Raw genomic sequence first — 25,215 nt, forward strand, 5'->3', positions numbered from 1 at the left:
CATGACAAATTTGTAACAAGGAAGACAGATATCTAGGAGCACCTGAGTAAAAACAAAAACAAAAAGCACTGTGATTATTGACATTTATAGCTCATGTTTGTTTTACCAGCTGTTAAGTTCTCAAAAACTCTTTTCCCAAATTGACCTCCTAAGTGGCAGGTAAAATTGTCAAAGGACACATTCTTGTGTAGAAACCCATGACACTGAATCGCCAGCTATTTCATGTCTAGAATATGAGATATGCATGATCTACACAACTAAGTAGATGAAAGCACACCTTTTTTAGGGGTTCGGGGGTGCATAGCCCTGGACCACAGTTCAATGAGAAGTATTGATCACTAAACTAACTCAACAACTAAAACCATGGAAATGTTCCCAAGGAGGGGTATGGCTGTGCTTGGGCAGAAGCCGCAGGGAAGAGTGGAAAGGTTAACACGAGCAGCCAGAGAAACAGGAGCAAAGGCGATTGCGTAGCTCCAAGTTGAAAGCTGACTCTCATCATCGGGCATACCTACGCCATTGCTCATCACCCGTGACTACCTCTGTCAATTCCAAGGCGGGGAAGGGGAGGGGTCACGAGAAGGGAAGCAAGTGGGCAGAAAAGCCGGTTGAGAGGAGCCAGGAGGCTGGGAGCCAGGAGGCCGGCGGGGACTACATTTCCCAGAATCCAATGCGGCGCGAAGCCTCGTTCCCGGGGCGCGGATAGAAGACTTGCGGCATGGGATTGGTAGTCAGAAGGCATGCGCCGCCCGAAGTAGGACTCTGGTGGGGAGATGTGCAGAGATTGGCTAGTGAGAGTCCGAGTCCCGCCCACATGTGGTGACGACAGGCGGCGGTCTTGCTACTTAAGGCGTCGTGGCCTCGACCGCCCCGCCTTAGCTCCCGCGCTAGAGAGAAACATGTATCGTTTCCGATCACAGCTCTTCACGGGGATTTCTGCTGCCGCCACCGCCCACTCTTACCCCCGCCGCTTCTCGCCTCTGTTGTTAGCCGAAGACTCGCCTCTCAGCCGCCCGCCGCACAGACGCACTAGTAAAAAGTGCAGCTCCATCGGCTGATCCTCGCTAAGCTCCGAGTTTAGGCGGCACCGGGCGTCCCACGATGCCGAAGAATAAGAAGCGGAACCCTCCCCACCGCGGTGGCAGTGGTGGCGGCGGCAGCTCAGGGGCAGCTGCAGCGACGGCGGCGACAGCAGGTAAGGGGGTACCCCCGCCGCCGGTATCCCGGCTGCCGTCTTGGGCACGGTGGGAGTTGTAGTTCTGCCTCGCCTTCAGAAGTTTGCGTCTCCAGGGCGCGTGGTTTTGCTGGCGAACTACAGTTCCCAGCGTGCCCTGGGCGCCGTGCCTCGCGTGATTTGGATCTGGATTGTGAACGGGACTCCTGGGACGGTCGTGGGGCGGGGAGGAATGGGTCTCTTGGCCCGAGTGTGTGTCGTGATAGGGGGTGATCTGGAGCCGGGCGGGAGAGGAGCTGTCCTCAGAGGTTGCTGCGAGCTCTCCCAAACTTTTCCTGACCAAGGGTGGGACAGAGCTCGGAGTTGCGTCCATGCTGTCACTGACCGCCACTGACCCTCCTCCCCCACTCCCCGGCTCCGACGTGGAGTTCTCGGGAATGCCAAATGTCCGGCGGGTTTGGAAGGGCTCTTGCGTCACGCGGCCTGGGCCTTGCGCCATAGGGCCGGGGTGACGCAGAGGCGCCCGAGTGGCTGCCCATCCTGCTGTCTTCTTTCGCGTCCGGCGTGCCTACCTGGCCGGGCGAAGGCATCGGAGACTGGGGGGGCCTCTGCCCCACCCTAGCTAGGCTCTACTCCTACCCTAACTGGCACCCGCAGAAGCTCCGGCCCCCAGCTCCACTGCGACCAGCCAAGGCGACCCCCTGCTCCCCGTAGCAAAAACCACGTTCTCCTTTGTGCTGCATTCTATAGGTTCTCCGCAGCCAGCCCCGGATTGGTAGGGGTGGTGAGGAGCTCAGGTCGCCGTTGGCTAAAAGTTTAGGGTTTTAGTGTCTTCACTGTGAAGTTGAAGCTTTTCCTAGATGGGTAGGTGCTTAACTGAGTTTATGGTTCTCTACTTACTAACCATACAGTTAAGAAAAGGACTCCAACCGGAAGGTCATTCCACGAGACACCACACTTCATTCAAATAGAGTATTAAAGCAAACTGGGTAAAATCATCTCATTTAGTAATTGTTTTGTTGAGATCATAAAGTTAAATATTGGAATGCCCTTAGACGTTTATCACATCGGAGCTAATATTAGCCATCAGGTATTTGTTGACACAATTGCCACTCTTTGCCCCTGAGACTGTGATGTGCCTTAGTTCATTAGAAAAGTAAATATGTCAATTATCTTGTTAAAGATTACTGGAAACCGGCATTTAAAAAGCTTTCCTATCGGGTTGATGGCAGCACGAAAGCTTGATATTGTGTATTAAACACTTAATTATTGATAATAGAAATGGATTATTATAAATGCAATTTTCTTTCTTTAGATCACTATTTATTTTGATTGAATGCTCTTGATGTTTATAAAACTCATTCTTTGCCAAGATGTAAAATATATAGTTTGTTGAAGCATCTTGTTACTCTGTGTGAACTGAGGATACCTCTTACCTCTGCGCTTCAGCTTTAACTCATTTGAAGTAAACATTCGAATTTTGTCTAGAAGATCCTTATTAATTTTATTCTTAAAGTTTACCTTTTGTTGGGCCAGCCCGGTGGCGCACTGCTACAGTGCGCTGCTTGGGAGCACGGCGGCGCTCCCGCGGAGGGTTCGGATCCCACATACAGACCGGTTCCCGCTCACTGGCTGAGCGAGGCGCAGGAGCAACACCAAGGGTTGCGATCCCGTTGCCGGACACGAAAAAAGACAAAAAAAAAAGTTTACCTTTTGTTGACGAAATGGAAATAATGGAGAATCAGCAATCTAAAGTCATTTTGAAAATGATAATAATGTTAGTAATGGCCTCCTTGAATAAACCTTTAAGCCCTTTTGAAGCTCCCTGGCAAGCCTCCTTCCTTCCTTGTACTTACAGTGTAGGCCTCCCGTGGCTGTTGAGGATTCCCTTTCAAATTTTGCCTCAAGGCTCATTGTGACTTTTCATTAGCCATATTGCTGCTGCCTTTGCAATTATTTTTAGTAGAAAAGATACATTTAAACACTGAATTTTACCACATAAAAACATTTAACTCTGATTTTTTAGCATATATAAGCAAATGAAAAATAATTCTTTGGCTAGTTTATAAAACTATACATGCTTTGAATGTTTTTGGAAGTTTACACTAGAACTTACCTGTGATTTCCTCTTGGAAGTAGAACTGGGGAAAGATGCAGGAGAGATTTATTTTTTTGTAACTTTACCTTGAATCCCATATGAATGTTCTACTTATTTGATAAATAATGAATAAATGATAGTTGAGTAGAAGAGATGGAAAAATGTCCCAAACTTTTGCTTGTTTACAAGCCACTTAACTTTACTGGTATTCTTTAATGGCATCTAGAAGAAATGGGATTTATATGAGGTCTCCACTATATAACGAAACAGATAACCAACTTGTCTTTATCACTATAATGGGTTTTCCATTTAAACTTTGTTTTTTAAGTTATTGGAGAGTTCTAGGAAGCTAATGAGATTGATATCTATGCATACCTCTGTCATAGCACTTAATTTGAAGAGAGCATTTTTAAGAAAGAATAACACCTTATTAGTAAGACCTCTAGAAATAAGGACTTTATGGTGCCACCTCATGAATGGTACTTAGGATCACAAAGTGCATGAGTTTGAGCTAGATAGCAGGCATTCATACAGAGTTCTTTTTTTTGATTCTTTCTGTTGAGTCTTGGTAAGAAGTCATTAAAACTGATCAGTTAAGAGAAGGGAGCTGAGTAAGAGCTGCACTTAGAAATAGGCTGAATATGGAAAATAGAAGATGTAAATTGACTTGTGAGTAAATGTTAAAAAAATTAATCAGATGACACTCAACTATTCCATGACTTCAACCCAGACAGACAATGAAGGTAGACCTCAAAATGGAATATGATGTGATAGATCTTTATTTGTTCATTTCTTTCCTAAACACTCATGAACACATTTTGGGATCTTGTCTTCATTACTTATTCTTTATGCTTTACTGCTTTGATTGGCACTACTTTGGTACTAAGCAAGCACATTTGAAGGCTACTTGCTTGCTATGTTAATTTTAAGAATCTGCTAAGTTCTCTATTTTGATTTAAAAAAAAAAACCATTAAAAAAGAACAAGCTTCAATTTAGGATTAAAAAAAACTTAAGGTAGTAAATGACACAACTTGTTTTGAATGTAGGGAGCTAGTGATATTTGGTGCAATCTTTGATTTTACTGGTAAGGGAAATTGGGCTCACAGTTAAATCGAGTGACTCAGGGTCACTTTGGGGCAGAATCTGAGACTTATTTTAACCCTGTCCTCAGTGTAATTCATGATTGCGCAATCTTTTCATTGATACAATGTCCCTAAGTGATTATGCATTTATTCCTTAAATTAATGAAGTTGAGAGAAAGATTCTAGTTTAAAAAAAGATTTTTTTTTTTTTTTTTTTTAGTAATAGCATTGATATTTGTAAACTCTTGAAACATTTCTTTTATTTTTTATTTTTTATTTTTTTTGTCTTTTTTTTTTTTTCGTGACCGGCAACGGATCGCAACCCTCAGTGTCGCGCCCGTACCGGACCGGGACCAGCAACAGGATTGCAACCCTCGGTGCTGCGTCCGCACCTCACTCAGCCAGTGAGCGGCCGGTCTGTATGTGGGATCCGAACCCTCGGCGGGAGTGCCGCTGCGCTCCCAAGCGGCGCACTGTAGCAGTGCGCCACCGGGCCGGCCCGAAACATTTCTTTTAAAGATAATTTCTCTAACAGGCTTTTATACTATATCAAGTACCAAAACTTCCACTTTAAGCCTTTTTTTCTTTTAATTCAGGTTATATTTAACTCCTTAATTCCTCTTCACATTAGTGTAACCTAAAAACCCATTCAGCAGTTAATGTTTACTAAGCCCATTCATTCTTATTGGAAAATATTTTTGTCTTGTTCTTATGATGATCCATACATGATACTCTTTCTGGATTTATTTTCATTGTCTTCATGATTTATATTGATGGTTTGAAGGTAATTTTTCATCTTATCAGTTTTTGTACCATCAAAAACTGGTGCCTCATGTTAGGTGATTGATACATTTCTGAAGTTGATGTACATTATAAGTCATTGGTGCTCTGAAATACATGTTAGGTGAGTTGGCTTATTTTAGAACTATTTAAATATGCTCTTTTGTGATATAATCATCTCTTTTTAAAAAATAAGTTTGAGGGGGCTGCCCAGTTAGCTCAGTTGGTTAGGATGTGATGCTAATAATACCACATTCATAGGTTCAATCCCTGTACTAGCCAGTTGTGCCCACCCACCCCCTGCAAAAACAAAACAAAACAAAAGTTTGGGCTTTTATTACTGGATTTGTCTCAAGTAAATATTTGCATATATGACAACAAAGTCATCCACCTTTTTTCTCTTTTACCTAATAGGTGGCCAGCATCGAAATGTTCAACCTTTTAGTGATGAGGATGCATCGATTGAAACAATGAGCCATTGCAGTGGTTACAGCGATCCTTCGAGTTTTACTGAAGATGGTATGAGTTTTAAATTTAAAATTGCAACTTTAGATAAAAAGATGTTTTAGATGGAGGAATTCTTGTAGCTAAGGTATGTCATTACTCGTTGCCTATCTGCTTTGTTTCTACATTAATTACAGTGGTTGGTTTATATTATTCCTTAGGACCAGAAATCCTTGATGAGGAAGGAACTCAAGAAGACTTAGAGTACAAATTGAAGGGATTAATTGACTTAACCCTGGATAAGAGGTAGGAGATATTGGAAGCTCTTTATTCTGGGTGATTCCAATCAGCCACTTTACATATATAATTTGTGTGGTTCCCTGATATAGCAGTATGTTTTTCCTAAAGCTTGACTTGTTTACTTTGGATGATTTAATGTTTCTTGTTCCGTTGGATATTTAATATGTATAGTAACATGCCACTAGAATTTAGATTAATTCAGGTTAGTCATTGTTCTAGCATAATAGCATATATATAACTGTATTTGATTATAATTCAAGTAGGTTTGTTGGATTAAAAGTTTATCTTTAAGGCCGGCCCGTGGCTCACTCGATAGAGTGCAGTGCTGATAACACCAAGGCCGCGGGTTCGGATCCTATATAGGGATAGCCGGTTTGCTCACTGGCTGAGTGTGGTGCTGACAACACCAAGCCAAGGGTTGAGGTCCCCTTACCGGTCATCTTTTAAAAAAAAAAGTTTATCTTTAACTAGAAATGACAACTAAACTTTGCTTTAAGCCACTTGTCTGTTAATTTTGTTATGGACATAGAAATGTCAAAGATAAATTGTTTTCTTCATAGCAACTCTAGAACTGATGTAACCAAAGGGAATTAAAAAGCCCAGAAGATGCAAACATGAATTCTAGACGTTTGTAGTGTTAAAAATGTGAGTTTCGTTAAATACGTAACATAGGAGAACATGTATGTTGAAACTATAAAGTATTATATAATTATTTAAAGTTGTGGCTGTCAAACTCAAACAGAAAAATGCTATGATGTAAAGCACAGCTTAAAAATCTTTTATATAGTAAGGTGAGTTGAGATGTGGATGAAAGTTAAATTATGTTATTGAAAAGTAGTTAGAGCTTAATGACAATTAGATTTAAAACTATTGATAGAAAAACTTAAGAAGGAAATAAACTATGTTTTTAAGTCCTTGACTTATGGTACACTCCAACTGGATCTTCTTTCTCTTACATTTTGTTTTAAACAGTGCGAAGACAAGGCAGGCAGCTCTTGAAGGTATTAAAAGTGCACTGGCTTCAAAAATGCTTTATGAATTTATTCTGGAAAGAAGAATGACTTTAACTGATAGCATTGAGCGCTGCCTGAAAAAAGGTAACACCCTTATTTTTGAGTCACAGGCATGGAACTTATAAGGAATTTATTACCTTCTTTGCAATAACATTTGCTTATGGCAGTAGAACACTGGCCCACTCTTACAACTTTATAATAATCAAGGACTACACCATGCTTGTTATAACTCAAAATGAGACTTCTTAGAAACTTTGTTTTCGTTTATGTAATAAGCAGATTGAAACTAGGAAGGATTGGGGTGGATTGTCGCTTTTGTTGTATCAAAAAAACTGATTGCCATCCTCTTGTTACATCGAAAAGGCTTGAAAATGTGTCAGATGTCAATATAATGTATTTAAAAAGCCACCCTACTTCATTTTTCTAAAATTGAGAAAGTATAATCATCTAGCTCATTTTCCTTTGCACTTATTTAAAACGTGGATTTTACCTGTAGATGACATCATTTTCAGGATATCCCTTGAAATATCTGAATTCTAGAACTTTCTAGTAGAAATTCTGGAATTCATGTTGTTATAATGATAGAACTTGTAAGGATAAAGAGAGACCTTAAAGATTAAGTCTAGTGTCACCAGACTTTTCAGTTTTAGGAACCACCAAAATTAAAAAGATTTGCATCTGTTAGTTATTTTGCCAAGTAAGAACATTATGAAAATAATTACATTTTACTACCATTATCACTTTAACAATATTTCTAGCATCAAAAATGTAGGAAGCACAAGTTTCTTTAGATTGAATGAACCTTATGTCCATATTTTTCTTATTTTGCCTCAAGGTGAAATGTTATGAATGAAATCAGTGATCAAATCCACCCCTTCATTGTACAGAAAGGCCTAGGAAAAGTGAGACGGGGCTAAACTTACATAACTTGTTAGTGGGGTATTTCAACTTTTTTGAAATATCATAATGGCCTTGTTGAAGGTGTTTAACATTGAAATTGACTCCCATAATGCTAGTTGGACTAAGTGACCTTTAAAAATTCCATTCCATTCTGCATGTTTTATTTTTAATTTATCAGGTAATAATTTAAGTTCAGTATTTACCCAAACCCTTTGGTGTATACAATTCTCAAAAAAAGTGAATTTTACACTTGTCTTTATGTAAATGTATTTTCTGTGGTTTTAAAGAATCCCTCATTTTTAGTCCCTTATTTATTTAAAAAAAATTTGGAAGGGAAACCCTGAAGCGTTACCTCATGGGCCGTGTGCATCTGAAATGTTTAGGAGATTGAATCAAGGGCTACTGGAGCACTATTCCTATGAGTCCATTAAGGAGTTAAAAGGCAGAAATCGGCAAAAAACATTATTTTGTTGAACCATTACAGTACTCTTTTAAGATAGGTATTAATCTCCATTTTACAGATGAGGAAATCTTTTTGGAGAATAACGGTAATTAATTGAAGGTTATTAGCCAGTAAGTGTCAGATCTAGGATTTGAGTGAGGTCTGTTTATGAAGTTTGAGCTCTTTAACTTCACTAAGTTTATATGTTGAAATTGAGAGCATAGTAATGGTTTCGTAAATGGTAGATTATTTTGTAATTCTCTTAAGAGTTTAGGAGAAATTTGGGAAATTGCTATATTTGTAAGTTGGACTACTGAAGATAATTTGTCATGATGCCTCTTTCTTCTTTTCCAGGGAAAAGTGATGAGCAACGTGCAGCTGCAGCATTAGCATCTGTTCTTTGTATTCAGTTGGGCCCTGGAATTGAAAGTGAAGAGATTTTAAAAACTCTTGGACCAATCCTAAAGAAAATAATTTGTGATGGGACAGCTAGTATCCAGGCGAGGCAAACTGTGAGTGTAAGATTTTTAAATTTACAGATCTATCTAGGCATGATGCCCAGACATAAGTAGTAGGTTTTTATTGATATTTATTCTCATCTGTCTTTAATTTTAGTGAGCAGACTTAATATGACAGTTGTTTTCTTAAATTTTCTGAGACTCTACAGAGCATCCCATATAGAACAAACTTCTAAGTCTTTGAAATTGAAGGACACATACTGATAATAAATATTATTGAGTTACTTAGGATGATTGTAGAATAATTTTGATTGGAACTTAAGGAAATGGTCTAGACACTTAATGTTTATTGGGTGGTTATTTTTTATTCTAAGAAATGTAATGGTTTTTGTTTTTGTTTTTTGCTTTTTTTTTGGCTGCTGTGGCCTATCATAAGTTTTTATGAAAAAGCTGAATGCTGTATTTACGTGGGTGGATTTGGGTAGATGTGGGAAACTCTGAAACTGACTTGTGAAATATTCATTTACTTCTGGAATTTGAGAAAACTTTTATTTCCTAATTATTTGATCCTTACCATTTATAATACTTGACTTTAGATTTTGGATTTTTGCTTTTGTTTTTGTTGCACTAAGAAGTGATTTAAATGATCATGTGAACATGAAACATATGAAGTGGTCTTAGTTTGTTTGGGAAATAATATGTGAATCTTAAGCTGTTTTCCTAACAAGGGAACCAGTTCAAGTTTGAAACTTTTTAGTACTGATTATTCAAATTAGCTTTTTCTTTAGCATTATAAGGTAAGTGACATTAATCTTTGTATCAGATAAACCCTGAAGTCTTTGCAGCTTAATAAAAGTTTATCTCTTGCTCATATCACCACTCAGTGCCAGTTGGCAGGAACCCTAGGCCTCTATCGTGCAGCTCTGTCACATCTCCAGATTCTCTCCATACGGCAGCGAGGGTAGCAAGATGGGGAGGGCATGAGGACAGAGGCTCAGGCCAGAGCTCATCGCCTCTGCATCCAGTTCCTTGGTTTACTAACTGTGCAGAGGCTGGGAATAGCCTAACTGCGCCAAAGGCAAAGAAATAGGAGTTTGGCAACTTCATAGTATTCTCTGTACCCTCCAGTAATTAGTAGTCCTAAAGTATTTAGTTAGCTTTTGCTATTTATCTGTTTCCCCCTTTTTGTGTAACTTTTAAATTGTGTAGGACTGTTGGGCATATTTCTGAAATCTTAGAAAGATGGAAAACACTCTGCTGGGTAGGTATTTGGAGTGGCCACTTAATTTTGGTTGCATGTGACTTTGTTGTCATATTTCTGACTTGCAGAGACTTTTTTTTTTTTTGATGGCTGGCCAGTACAGGGATTGAAACCTGGACCTTGGTGTCATGCTCTAACCAACTGAGCTAACCAGCCAGCCCAGGATTTTTTTTTTTTTAAACTTATAAGTCTTCACATTAACACATGAAATACATATTAAATGTAACCAGCCCAAATTTTTATTTTGCCATTTCTCTTAGAGTCATCAAAAGGGGAGATGTGGACTTGCTTCTGCTGCTTGCTTAGGAGAAGGGATTACAGGTTGAATTTTTTTTTCTGAGAATAATGCTTAGGCTACTTTTTAATTTTAATAATGTCCAATTTTTACCAGGATGAAATAATGAAAATAAAATAGTGACACCAAACAGATGAATATCACAAACATTCTCACAGTACTGGAACAGAACTAGCTGAAAGCTGGGCAATGATGCCTGTGGTGACTTTGAAGACTTAAAGCTTTAATGGTACTTGGAACAACATGGGGGAATCCTAGTGATAAAATATGGAGAAAAGGGAAATGGAGAATAATAAAACCTCCGATTACAGATTCTGTTTTGATGGCTGCTGTTTATGTTTACGTTGTAAGCAGATTATTTGCATAAGTATTGCTTTCTGAGTGTATTTTATTAGGTGAGCATTACTTTTGTAACCCTTTTTTCATCAACAAAAAGCAATTGTAGGATTCCTAACCTCTTTTCAAAATATTCCAAAATGAATAAAATCTGAATTCATGAGATCCTTCTTTAGGTGGGAATTTTACGGATGATTACTTAAATTTTATGAGATTTCTGCTCCTGTGTTCTTATTTCTTGGAAGCTGATTTCTTTAAGAAGTTTTCAAAGTAGAGTCTTCATAAAAACAAATGAATATAAATGGTTTTAAAAGCATAAAACCCAATATTAATCTTAATGTGTTTTAAAGGTTTTTAAGAGAGAAAGTGGGGTTTCTTTATGTTAAGTGTCCAAGCTTCATCTCTATCTTTGAATTATAGTTGAAGTTTGATCTGTTAGGCAGTTGCACTGCATATAAAAAGGAAATGAGGGGATAATTACTAGTTAGTTCGCACTTTTAAAATGCTTTGCTCATGTAGAGTAAGAAAAATAATTCAGTAATTTAAATCATAGACTATGGAGCTGGAATGGATTTAGAAATTATGTAGTTCATTTGCATACACTATTTCCTCTGATTTTATGGATTAATAAAGGAAGACCCAAGAGGAACAGAGTCACTTTCCTAAAGTCATACTGTGAATTTGGTAGCAGAGCTTGTGCTGAAACCCATCTCCCTTGACTCAATATTCGATATTCTTTCTCTACCACCCTATCTTTATATACTGTGCTTGGGACCTTATGGTAATATAGTTGAGAAAATTTTCGCATTGAATTATAAGAACAGGAACATGTAGAATTAATAAGAAATAAAATTAGAAACATTAATATCTGTGTGTTTTTTTTTGTTTGTTTTTTTAGTGTGCAACTTGCTTTGGGGTTTGCTGTTTTATTGCCACAGATGATATTACTGTAAGTAGAAAACCTTTGACTCCAGTTATCTGCAGTTATTTTTTTCTAATTTAAGATGGTTATCTCAGTTCATATTCTTGTGAATTAGGAGCTGTATTCAACTCTGGAATGTTTGGAAAATATCTTCACCAAGTCTTATCTCAAGGAGAAAGACACTAATGTTATTTGCAGCACCCCTAATATATTGCTTCATATCAGCTCACTTCTCGCATGGACGTTATTACTGACCATATGCCCAATCAGTGAAGTGAAGAAAAAGCTTGAGATGTATGTATTTTTAGTTTCATGTTTTATAAAAGCAACATTTAGTTGACATAACTGGTTACATTCACATAGTAATGACTAACTATTTTTTAGGCATTTCCATAAACTTCCAAGCCTCCTTTCTTGTGATGATGTAAACATGAGAATAGCTGCTGGTGAATCTTTGGCACTTCTGTTTGAATTGGCCAGAGGAATGGAGAGTGTGAGTATCTAATTGGCAGAGAAAAACGATTCTGCCATGAGAACCATTATTCCATCGTTATCTTCACAATTAAGATTAGGTAATAACTTTGGAGCATGACCAGCTTGAGCACCTAGTGATTGATTACCCTGTTTCTTGGCAGTGGTGATATAATACTTTCGAGAGCACAAACCAGTAGGGGTTGGTAGCAGTTTTTGAGTGTAGATCATTATACTTAATTTTTGTTATCTGTAGAATTGAAGTTTAGGGATGCTCTACTACTCATGGAGAGAGTTGTGTTTAGTATAATCCATATGGAACTGCTTGGATTTCTCCAATACCCGACACATTACAGTAATTCAAGAGTGTGATGCTTTATAATAAATATTAGACAAATGGATGAAATATTAATAGGTGTGAGATGAGATGAATTAAGTCACTGTTGTTTAACTTCTCTAAGCCAAAGATGGAAACAAACATTACCCTTTAGACTGGGCGTGTACTTTGCTGTTCAACATTCACTGTCCATTCGGGGAAACTTCTTGTCTCAGACAAACTGGGACATTTGGTAGCCCTAGTTTATGATCTCTATTCTAAGCATTGCTGAAAGAAAGGAATGGTTCAAATTGGCTGGAAGAGGGAATTTGTTCTTAGATGTGTGGTTCCAATAGTGGGCTGATATTTAGAATTGAGGAGTAGCTTTTACTGCCTTCGTATTGAATCTGTAGGCATTTATTGTCATGGTGACAAATGCTGGAAGGATTCAGTGAAGAAACCCACGTATATGGGAAATGTGTAACTAAATAAGATATGCTATTGCTAATCTTGAGTTACTTACTAGATGCTTTTTTTTTTTTTTTTTGTCTTTTGTCTTTTTCCGTGTCCGGCAACGGATCGCAACCCTCAGTGTCGCGCCCGTACCGGACCGGGGCCCGGCAACGGGATCGCACCCCTCGGTGTTGCTCCGGCGCCTCGCTCAGCCAGTGAGCGGGAACCGGTCTGTATGTGGGATCCGACCCCTCGGGCGGGAGCGCCGCTGCGCGTCCCAAGCGGCGCACTATCCAGGGCGCCACCGGGCCGGCCCATTACTAGATGCTTTTTTTTTTTTTTTGTCTCTTTTCTTTTTCCGGGTCCGGCAACGGATCGCAACCCTCAGTGTCGCGCCCGTACCGGACCGGGGCCCGGCAACGGGATCGCACCCCTCGGTGTTGCTCCGGCGCCTCGCTCAGCCAGTGAGCGGGAACCGGTCTGTATGTGGGATCCGACCCCTCGGGCGGGAGCGCCGCTGCGCTTCCCAAGCGGCGCACTATCCAGTGCGCCACCGGGCCGGCCCATTACTAGATGCTTTTTAATTTAAGGAGAAAGACTGTAATTACAGAATAAAACTTTCTGCAATTAAAGAAGTTATTTAACAGCGAATAATTCCAAAAAAGCTTAGCACAGTGTTCTGGTATGTCTGCCATATTTAGCCAGGTTTAGGCTCTTAAAATTTATGTGTGAAGTGTCTGTCTCTGGCACCCCTCACCTTTTATTTTTTTGAAGGCTAGCAGGTAGGAATGGAAAATAAGTTAATGCTGTCAGTAGCTAATGATTCTCCTTATGTGACAAATTGGACTAAAATTTAGCAATCAATTGAATTTTATTGAGCTTGTTAATGGCTCCTTAACCTCAAGGCATAAAAACCAAATGTCTCGATTTTTAATCTTTTGTTCCTCTTCTGGACAGAAATGGTAATTTCTCTTTTTTTCCTTTGAAATACGTCATAAAAGTGAAGTAGTACTTAAATTTGTGTAAACATAACATATTATCACTCACATTTCTTTTGCTCTCCGACTGAATAAATCATATGGGATAGCCAACTCATCCAAACATGTTTAATTTTACTGAAATCCTTGCCCACGGACAAAAATGAACTGGGTTATAAAACAGGACTTAATGTTTTGTTTGCTATTTTTTTCTTTTTAAGCAAGTTAGCTTTTTAAGTGTGTGTGTTGGTAATAGTGGTGGTGGAATAGTTATAGGGTATTCAAAAATTAATTAAATCAGGGTGTTAATGAAATACATATGAATTTTAAAAATAGAGTTTTGTAGCAAAGGAATGGCATTGAATTATCAGAGTCTTTTGTTAACATAATTACTACCTGGAATCTAGTAGTGTGGTGAATTCTACGTGGGAGACTTAGAAAAAAACTTCTGAAGAACTGACTTTTAGGTTGGATTTTAAAGAATGAGTTGGTTAAATGTTAGTAATAGCTATTTGTTCAGAGTTGAAATTAGAAATTACTAATCTTTTGTGAGAGCTCTCCTAGCTTACTGTATGTATTTGCCGTGCAACCAAGTAGATAAGAGTGGACTCGGGAGCTGTACTGCCTAGGTTCAGATCTCTCTTCTACCCTTACTAGTGGATGATGTTAGGCAACTTGTCCATGCCTTGGTGTCCTTGTCTTTAAAATGGAGAAAACAATAATAACTGCTTCATAGAGTTGTTGAGAGCACATAATAGGTACGGTGTAAGTGAAAGCTATTACTGTTGATTGGAGTATTGCTCCCTTCCACTCCCACTCTGGCAAGAGCCCACTAGTGGCCTTTTAGGAACTCTAGGGTAGCTTAAAGTAAGTAATACTACTGGGTGAGCAGAATTACAGATTTTGGGGGCCATGTGATGTGCTAGGCCAAGCCCGACTCAGGAAAATATACCAAAATACAAATACAAAATACAGTCAGACCTTCCCCAATTCTCCTTATCCCTTTCCCCACCTGACCTGATGGGAAGTGCTACAGTATAGAGAAAAAAAGATAATCTGATGACAAACAACACACTCCTTGGGGCTCAATCTGAAATCATTTAGATTTTATATATCAGAAGGGGCAACTCAACATTGTTCTTTTTCTTGCCTTTGTTTATAAGGTAACTGACCCAGTGTAAAAATATCTTTATGCCTTGACAAAGATATTCTGCCTCAGTTAGCAGGGTTTCAAAAAAATAAATCTCTGTGCTTGAGTAGTCAGATAAAGCCATTTTAGAGTTAGTGTTCAGCACTTTGCAGTGAATTGGGGAGGGATTAAATCTATTTCAATGTTAGACTTCCATATGATTTTTATTTCTTAACACTTAGTATAGCTGTCCAAGACCCAACTAATTTCATTTTGTTTACAGTCAGTTTACCGATGATGTCTATATGGAAATACAAGATTGGGGAATGATTTTTTGTGACCATAAGCATCTCTCCATGTCTGCCTAAACTCCAAAGTTTTCTGCGACTTCATTTCATCCTAATTCTATTTGACTTTCAAAATCATTTAATTTATTATAGCTGTTATTCTGGTATGAAATAATTATGTTCAGCTGACCAGTTTTTTGTATTTATATTGTGTTAGATTGGAACAGACTGTATCATAATTGTAAGAGCTGTAACTTAATGGATGTTTATGTACTGCATTGTATATATTTTTAATATTTCATTTAATCCTCATAATGAACCTATGGGTGGTATTTTTTTCATTTTATGTAAAAGGAACCTGAGACACAAATGTAATTATGCCCACGGTTGTATAGATAGATCTAAATGGTGGATGCTTGTGATTCTGACTTACACATTATCACAGCAAGAACCCATATTTTATATATGCCATTAAACTGCCTCATATAGTGCAGTTACTACACAGATTTTTTTAAAAGTGTAAGTTCTGTATAAATTCCTCTAAATCTAGAATATTGATAAAATAGTTTGTGCTTCAGAATTTATTGGGTAATTTGTTTACTATCTTATTTAATCCTTAAACTATAATGTGCGAGGGTGGATATTTTCTTTTTACAGATGGTAAAACAGATTTACAATTTTTAAAAATTAGTGTAGCGAGTAGTAGATTGGAGATTTTAATCTAGGGATTTTGACTCTGTTGTGTAGTGATGACTATTATTTTCATTATTGATAAGAGTTAAGATATTTATTTGTATCTCTGGGAGCCCATTTTTATTTGTCCCAGAGTGTACAGTTTTATTAGTTATCCTCAATTCCAGTAAATAGGCTTTTCAGTTGCTACTTATGGACTATTTTTGTTATGTGTTTACATTTTTTCTTCCTTCCTTCCTTTTTAATTAAAAAAAAAAAAAAAATTCCCACAGCACTTTATGGAGACTTTTCCCTAAAATATTTAACTTTTATTTTTCCAGGTTTTAGTACTATATTGAACTCTGATTCACAAACTATATACTAGGTTGAGTCTTGTCCATTTGCTAAGATCATGTTAGAACAGAGTTTCTCAACCTCAGCACTATTGATATTTGGGGCTGGGTGGTGTTGTGGGGCAAGGCACGGGGGCTGTCTTGTGCATTGTAAGATGTTTAGCAGCATCCCTTTTTCTCTACTCACTAGATGCTAGTAATACCCACCTCCCCCAGTTGTGACAACCAAAAATGTCTCTGGACATAGCCAAATGTCCCCTGGGAAGTAAGATGTCTCCAGTTGAGAATCACTGGGAATGGTTCCCAGTTCTTAAAACAAATAAAGATAATATGTCACATTTTCTTAAATTTTGGCCTAGTCTTTTGTATAGGTTTTAAAATCTTTCATACTTTTTATTTTTTTGAGAATACTATAAACGAGCAAGTAGCCAATAAAATGAGTTGGGAACTGCCAGTCCTTGAAATGTACTTGTTTCTTTTAAGTAAAACTATTTCTGTCTTGTTATGATGAAATCAAATTTATTGGAATTTAAATGTAGAGATCAACATAACTTTGGTTTGGTCTGTTTTAATACCTAGTTTGCATCTTATTAATGGGTGTTGTCTCTAACTAACTCAGACATAGGAGGTTGAATTGGAACATTTGAGGATGACATTTGTTGGAACAGTTAAGAATATGCAATCTGAAATATTGACAATAAGAAAATATGTACTTAAAAGTTGGACTAATTCAAGTTTATTTTCTACCAGTGTAAAAATCTTCTTCATTTTAGACATTAAAAGAAATCACATTTATACTCTTTGAGATTAAATAATTATATACACAATCTAAAGAATGCCCAGAATAAGAGCTGCTTATTTTAATAGAATAAGTTAAGTGATTATTGCCTCTTAATACGAAAAATGTTAAGCAGGCATGAATAACTAGAACCAGAAATTACCCATCTTCCGGTTTCTTAGGAAGAAGTATCTGTTCTAGTTTTAGTTTTTAATGTGGTTGTAAAATGTAGTTAGGGAATAAAAACACCCCAAATAAAGAGACTTCTTCAATGTATGGCCATGTTAAAACGTAACAAGGAATCCCTTAGTCAACTTCAGGTCATAGCAAATACATTTTGTAGCTTTCCGCCAAAAGGGATTAAAGCATCTTCTTGCCTTAAATAATTTAACTCCTGAGTTGAACAACTGATGTAAATGCTTTATTGCTTATTTGAAATATGGCAGTAAGTTAGAAATTAGATACTTTAAAAAGCATTACCGATAACTTGAATTTTTGGAATAAGAATAATTGGAATTCTGGGAATGTATGTGGTTTGGGGATTGGGGAGCCAAAGGATGGAAGCTGCATTGGTATATGTGTTTCTGTCTCTCACTGAACTTCTTTGATATCCCAGTAATATCTTATATTCAGTGGGAACATAATAAGTATTTGTTGGATGCTTCTGGATATACTTGGAATGGGAGCGTTAATTGTTTTGTAGTAATATATCATTTTATCGTCAGCATTTCAGGATTAAATTTTTGTGTGATTACTATAAGTGTGTTTATGTGGGCCAAATCTCTAAACAGCTGGAAGATTTGTGTTGCTTTATGCAAATAGATATTTTCCAAAGGTAGGCTGTTTTTTGTTAGCTTTAGAAGGGGTTGGAAAAGAAAAAGACCAATAACAAATGAAACACAATCGCTTTTCTTGACCAGGACTTTTTTTATGAAGACATGGAATCTTTGACTCAGATGCTTAGGGCTTTGGCTACAGATGGAAATAAACACCGGGCCAAAGTGGACAAGAGAAAGCAGCGTTCAGTTTTCAGAGATGTCCTGAGGGCGGTGGAGGTAGGTAGGCCTCTTAAATGCTGTAGTAGCTGCTCATTTTGAAATTGGATTGCTCCAAGCTAAACTCGACAGTTGGGTCATTTTGTTGATTGAATTTTACCTTTGATCAAATTAATTTCCTCACTTTAAGATAGCAGGTTTTAAACAACATAAGTGAAGCCTTCTTTTTTCTTTTTTTTTTTTTAAACAAAGAAAAATTTAATGCTGATGTATAAAAGTACTTTTATTTAGGTTTCAAAAAAAATAAAAAGATCCATAGTGATAGAAATGTAGTTTACATTGGTATACCTGACATGATTTAGGCAGTGGTGTTTATTTAGCACTTATGTGCAAGGCTACTTAGAATCATTATCTGATGCTTAGACTTCTATGGTTCTCTAACCCGCTTCAGTCTATATGGCAAATAAATTGATTTAGAAACCTTCAAGGCTTAGAATACATGGCTTAAAATGTATAAGGGCAGTCTCACTGTGGAGCATTCTGAAGTCTTTCACAATTTGTTTTGGTTGGCTTAGGTAGGAAATATTTCTTGGATTTAAAGGGTAAAGATCCTTTGGGGTTTTGGTTAATGCTGACTCTGATTGCATTATAGTAATATTTTGTATTGACTCTGGGGTTTCTAATCTTAAAAAAAGAAAAACAAAATCCCTTAATTTGAGCAGACATCAGTATTAAGAATTTAAATTTGTCTTATAATTAGTGTGGCAGTATCGCTAAATTAAGCAAGCCATTTTCTTTGAGTACCTATAAACTATTCCTATATTTAGATTTTCTAGATACTGTAGCCTCCAAGGATAAGATGATGACATGTCCTAGATTTTCTGGATTGGACCTGATTTTACATTTTTTGTTTTGACACATCCCCTGTGAGTAGTAGATCGTAAGGGTCATCGGGACCTGATAGGTTCTGTTGACAAAGCCCCTCAGCACTGATTATCCTGAGGAAGACTCAAGTGAAATCTCGACATACACCAGCATTAACAGTCCTCTTGTCCTTGTACTCCTTGGGCACTGCTAAAAATGGAAGCCGCTCCGATTGTATATGGATTTACCCTTTCAAGCCTTACTTACCTACCCTCTCCTCTTCATCTCAAGAATAAAGTCGCTCCCTGCTCTTCCACTGGGTTCCCTCTTCCTCCAGCCTGTGTTTTAATGCACCTGCCAAAGAAAAGCCTATCCTCAGAGCCTTGCTAAATAGTTCTTGTCTCTCCCTTTTTCACTGGAACCTAGCTTTCTCTGGAGGAAAAAGCTAGGTCCTCCTTCCTTGATGGATCTTCTAGACAAAGGTTGCTCAAGTGCCACAGAGGAGAATCATACATCTGAGAGGTGGTAGTGGCTGCCACACCATTTCTTTTCATCCAAAACCTTTCTTGAAGTTCACATATGTCTTAAATCAGCAAGCATTTAATATGTTAGATGCTTTGCCGTAGGGTTTTCTTTTTTTAGTTTCATTATAGCTCTTCAGCAGTAGAATTATCTCCTTTTTAAGAAAGAATGGGGACCAAAGGAGTAAAGAACAGTAAATAGCAAAGCTGAAATTTGAACCCACTGTACTGTGCTCATCCAGCAGAGCCAAAAGCTGCAGGTAGGTCAAGTGAGAGAAGGGTGGAAAGTTACAGTTGGATCTATCAATTCGGTCATTGGTGACCTTTGTAAGAGCAGATTCAGTGGTGTGATGAGAGAAAAGCCAGGCTGAAGTGGACTGAAACATGAATGGGAAATGAATAAGTGGAGATGGTGTTTTTTGACTATTCTTTTAAAAAGCATGGTTGTAATGGGAAGGAAAAGAGAGTTGATACCTGGAGTGTAGTGCTCGATTGTAGCAGTGTTTGTTTTGTTTTCTTTTAGATGCTAGAGACAGTTTATGGGGGAGGAACCAATGGAGAAAGGAGCATTTGAAAATATAAGTGAAAGGTTGGGATTAGCCTTGAATTGGAGGGGGGAGCGTTGCCTATCTGTTACATACAGGAGGGAGGAATACGTAAGCATGCAGATGAGTTTATGGAAGATGGATGAGAAGCAGAGCTCTTTCCTGGAGTCTGGGTGTTTTCTGAAATAAAGGGTGAAAATAGAACACTACTGTTTTTCTGAGCTGCTGTTACACATCAGGCAATCACTGTATATTTCTCTTTCTTCTGATAACCTCTAATACCTCTTACGATACCATAAGGTATCGATAGCTCCATTCTATAGGCAAGAGAACAGACTCAAAGAGGTTAAGTTTCTTGCTGAAATCACAAGCCAGTGAGTGGCACATCCATGTAAGTCTGGAGCTCACGTTTTCTTCCACCACATTATCTACTGTCTGCTGAGAGATAAGGGGGCTGGGTAGGTGTGGGGTAGACGGTTGGAGTGGTTGCCCCTTCAAGTTCCATCACCTTCTTCTGTCCCTGTGGCGGTCAGCTACTCCTTTCTTGGTTACCCTTACATGTTCACGATTCATCAAAGAATTAAGCAGCCAGTTTTGTTCTTTCTGAGTTCTACCAGCATTCTGGGTGACAACTTTATCCGTTTGGAAAACCCTATCCTGTGTTTGTTCCAGATTGTTAACTTCCATTTCACTTGGGACACACTCCCATGGTTACACCTTAGAGATGGTTTTCTGGCAGAATTACTTCATTGCTGAAATCTTAAATTCAGGTGTTACCTTTCATTTTCTTAATAAATCTAGCCGAGCTAGTTGCTGGACCTCTCCTTATTCCTTGGTCTCTTGACCCCATTTATCTTCATCCCTGCTGCCCATCACTTCACCCACTGTCTTGTGGTGCTGTTTTGTCTTTCTGACTGTTCTGCAACTTCTTCCCCTCTGCCATTCTAGAGGAATACAAACATCTGACACTTTTTTCAGGTTTCTTGAATGCTATTGAAATTTTAAAATGTTGACAACAATGTGGTTTTGCCATTAATATTTACTCAAACTCAGTTGTGCCTTCAAGTCTACCACAACTAGACAAATTTTACACCCTTACATATAGGATGTCCACATCTCAGGTATGGAAGTATTAGATTAAACTATATCATTCATTTATCTCAATATGTGTTTGTCTGTTTAGAAATTGTGTTTATGTAAGATCTTGTTGGCCCATATTAGTGCCTGTGATAATTTTAGTTCTTCTATTGGCTAGGAACGGGATTTCCCAACAGAAACTGTTAAATTTGGTCCTGAACGAATGTATATTGATTGTTGGGTCAAAAAACACACCTATGACACCTTTAAGGAGGTTCTTGGATCAGGGATGCAGTACCACTTGCAGGTGAGTGACATCTTTTCTACCTGTCTGCTTTTAAATTAGTGAACAATCTTGAGAGTAGCTCATTCAATTGGCTTTTGAAGTTAATTGAATATACAGAATGCTTCCACATGTTAGAAAACAGCGAATTTATTTTTGAAAGTAAAATTGAAATTGCTTTTTTTTTTTAATAGTTTAAGTCTGGGGAACATTATTGATGTCTTTGTATGGAAGCAAATAGCTTGACATAGCTTTCTTGGATTCATGGGATTGGAAAACAATTTCTTCTCCTACTGAGAAACAGAAAATAGTTGACCTAAATTCATATTTATAGGTTCTACATAACTTTTGTTAATCAGATTCACTCTATATACTGAAAAAGAGCTATGATATTTAATTAATACTGAGTCTCATCGCCTTTTTCTTTCATATAAGTCAAATGAATTCCTTCGCAATGTATTTGAACTGGGACCCCCGGTGATGCTTGATGCTGCAATGCTTAAAACGATGAAGATTTCTCGTTTTGAAAGGGTAGGTTTTGTTTTAGTTTTTAATAGAACTAAATGCACCAAAGAAAAGTGGAGCCAAAGCCTTGATTCTGCCTCAGGAACTTAGCTGTGTCTACCTATATGGGAAGTTTTAGTTTTTCATGATGTTTCACACAGAATAGCTGTACTAAAGGTGTAGAAACTTCACTGAATTTAGAGTGTGGGGGGCCTTAGTAAAAAGTTTTTACCCTTCACTTTGCTATCTTAACATAGAAATTATTTTTAGTTTTTGTTTCTTTTTATTCTATGGAGTTTTTATATTTAAGAATAAGTATTTAGACAGTGCTTCTTTTGTACCAGATAATAGCCTACTTAGTGAAGTACCAGACTCATTTTACAAAAGAGGAAACTGCTCAGAGAGTTCATAACATGAATTGGTAATTAATATCATCATCTGTTAACCTTTCAAAAATCCTTAATTATAATTTTTATTTTCTAATTGAGGTGAAATTCACATAACATAAACTGTTCAGTGGCATTTATTATGTTCACGGTGTTGTGCAACCATTACCTCTGTCTAGTTCCAAAACATTTTCATTGCCTTGATTACTCATTGGTGGTCCATTCCCCATCTGCCCCTGTCCTAGTCACTGGCAGCCACCGATCTGTTCTCTCTCTGTGTTGATTTACCTATTCTGGATATTTCATATAAATGGAATCATATAGCATGTGACCTTTTTTGTCTGACTTTTTTCACTTAGCATAATGTTGTCAAGGTTCATCCATATTGTACCATGTATCATAACTTCTTTTTTGTGGCTGAATAATACTCCATTGTATGGCTATATCATGTTTGTTTATCCATTTATTAGCTGATGTGTATCTGGGCTGTTTCCATTTTTTGGTCATTGTGAATAGTGCTGCTCTGAACATGCACATACAAGTTTTTGTTCGAATGTCTCTTTTCTGTTTTGAGGTGTATATACCTAGAGTGGAATTGCTGGGTCATATAGTAGTTCTATGTTTAACTTTTTGAGGAACTGCTAAACTGTTCTCCATAGCTGTTGCACCATTTAACATTTTCACCAGTATATTCTGATTTTTCTGTAAACTCACCAACACTTGTTATTGTTGGGGTTTTTTGTATGGTTTTTTTTTTGGTGGCTGCTTTTTTGTTTTTAATTATAACCATCCTAATGGGTGTGAAGTGCTTAATTTTATTTTTATAGAGCCTTTGTATTTAATAAGTTTTATGACCACATAATTGATTTTTGGATATTTTAAAACTTTTTAATAAAACTATTTTTACATACTTTTCTCTTTTGAATTATATCTTTGAAGAAATCCTCTGTACAGAAATGCAGGGTCCAATTATGACTTCTGTGTGTTGCCTAATTACTTTCCAAAGTTATTTGGTCATTTTTAATTGTCTCCAGTAATGAATGAAGGCATGTAGCTATTACACAAAGATTTGTCAACATTGGGTTTTATAATTTAAAAATTTTGTTAGTTGGTATTTAAACACCACCTCATCACTTTTTCCTTTGTTACTTTAATTGACAGCCTGGTAGGACTTTTCACACTAGTCATGATTTGTCTTTTCCTAGATCGGATTAAATGTTGATGTCCTTTTTTCACTTTTTTTGTTGGACTTTTCTTGGTATTTTTCATATTTGATTAATAATTTTCTTAATATGGAATAGCCATTACCTCTATTGTATAGGTTAATTTTCTCCCGCATTCTTTATGTGTGTGTGTTTTATAAACATTTAAAATATTTATAGGGTCAAATTAGTTCATGTCTTTCCTTTGTGATTTTTATCTTTTTTTTTTTCCATTTTATAAGGATATCTTAAGTCTTACTGATCCACATGTATTTTCTTTTTCTTTGTTTCAGCATTTATATAACTCTGCAGCCTTCAAAGCTCGAACAAAAGCTCGAAGCAAATGTAGAGATAAGAGAGCAGATGTTGGAGAATTCTTCTAGATTTTCAGAACTTGAAGACTATTTTCTAATTTCTTTTTCTTTTTTTATTTCTTTCTCTTTTTTTGGCTACTTTTAATGTATTTAAACTCTAGAAACAGTTTTTATCTTGGATCAGCTTAGATAACTTTTGTAGGGGGAGTTATATTACTTATAATTTAATGTACAGTATTGCAAATGGTGAGTTCTGATTATTGATTGTAAATATAATTCAGTAAACATGAAGAAAGTATTTGTAATGTTTGGTCATATTCTATTTATGAAGAGAGCAAAAATATGGTATTGATTTCATAATGAGAAAAATTATTAGCTGAGGTTTAATTTCTTATACTGTGGTTGTCAAAAATACTGATTGATTATAATGATATATACTCATAAGGTATTTAACTTAATATCTTAGACAAGAGTTCTGGATACAGTTTTTGGGAGCTAGTTCCTCTGGAAAAGCTGCTATATTTTTAATTTTAAATGGAATGTGGCTTTTAAAATTTTGTCACTGGGATCAAAAAAGGAATTACACCATGAGACCTTACAACCACACTTAAAAAGGCCATTCAGTTCAGCTACTGGGAGTTTATGATGAGTTAGCATATGCTAGAAAGGTTGCTAACCTTAACTTCTGAGAGCAAGAACATGGATTCTGTCTGCTGTATGAGACTGTGCTTTTTACTTTGAAATAAAGATCTTTTCACACTGAAAGTGCTTCTTTTCTAATAGAAGAAACATTATTTATGGCTTTGAGTAGAGTTCAAAATGACAAACCCAGGTAGGGAGGGAGACAAAGATTTATTTGTGTATTTTATTTATGTAATTTTATTTATTTATTTTTAAATTTTTATTGAATCATTGATTATACGTATTTTGGGAGATCAACGTTGACATATGTTGATCAAATCAATATTACTAGTATGTATATTGTTATAAATCATACTTATTCTTTATGCCCCTTGTCCAATCTCTCCCCATTCCCCTCTCTTGCCTCCCTCCCCACTCTGACAACCCTAGATTTTTCTCTCCTTCTGAAAGAGTAATGGTTACTCTGTTGATTAGTTGCCTAGATGATCTGTCCAATGCTGAGACGTGTGATCAGGTCCCCCAATATTATAGAGCAGATGCTGCTTCTGTCACTCTGGAATGGGCTTTGTGGAGAGAGACATCCTCTTCTTTTCTTTGGTCTCTGCTGGTGACTTTCCTTGTGTCAATGCACTCCACTGGCTGGTGGACCATCTGCATGGTAGCTGTGATGTCTAGCCATTTCCGCAGCAGCTGTGGGGCTGTGGTGGGCTACCCACATGGAGGTGATGTTTTAGGCATGCTCCTTGGTGCTGGCGATGTGCCTGGTTGGGGGGGGGGGCCTGGTCCCTGCCTCTATGCCTCAGGACCCTGGTTGGGCCCCGAGGCTCTCGCAGTGTGCCTGGTTTTTGGGGGGGCGGGGAGGTCCAGCATTCGGCTCCATGCTTCAGGTCCCCTGGTGGGCCCTGAGGTGGTGGTGGTATGCCTGGGCCAGAGCTAATTT

General features: G+C 37.6%; 1 protein-coding gene across 1 annotated transcript; it reads left to right on the plus strand.

Annotated features, from left to right (window-relative positions):
* Positions 1-83: 83 nt before the first annotated feature.
* IFRD1 (interferon-related developmental regulator 1) lies at positions 84-24,398 on the plus strand. Its single transcript, XM_008569645.1, has 12 exons — positions 84-1,195; positions 5,550-5,654; positions 5,801-5,885; positions 6,852-6,976; positions 8,589-8,746; positions 11,483-11,533; positions 11,622-11,800; positions 11,891-11,999; positions 17,863-17,997; positions 21,123-21,251; positions 21,663-21,758; positions 23,613-24,398. The coding sequence occupies exons 1-12, from the start codon at positions 1,102-1,104 to the stop codon at positions 23,700-23,702; spliced, it is 1,356 nt and encodes a 451-aa protein (XP_008567867.1). The 5' UTR covers positions 84-1,101; the 3' UTR covers positions 23,703-24,398.
* Positions 24,399-25,215: the final 817 nt, after the last annotated feature.

Source organism: Galeopterus variegatus, unplaced genomic scaffold (assembly GCF_000696425.1).
Source record: "Galeopterus variegatus unplaced genomic scaffold, G_variegatus-3.0.2 Scaffold27, whole genome shotgun sequence".
In the NCBI taxonomy this organism is placed as follows: Eukaryota; Metazoa; Chordata; class Mammalia; order Dermoptera; family Cynocephalidae; genus Galeopterus; species Galeopterus variegatus.

What these genes read in the sequence shown, in the direction of transcription:
- IFRD1 (XM_008569645.1), top strand. Translation starts at nt 1,102, where the DNA reads ATGCCGAAGAATAAGAAGCGGAACCCTCCCCACCGCGGTGGCAGTGGT. An exon ending in AGCGACGGCGGCGACAGCAG is followed by an intron (nt 1,196 to 5,549) that starts GTAAGGGGGTAC and finishes TTTACCTAATAG; the next exon opens with GTGGCCAGCATCGAAATGTT. An exon ending in TGGCCAGAGGAATGGAGAGT is followed by an intron (nt 12,000 to 17,862) that starts GTGAGTATCTAA and finishes TTTCTTGACCAG; the next exon opens with GACTTTTTTTATGAAGACAT.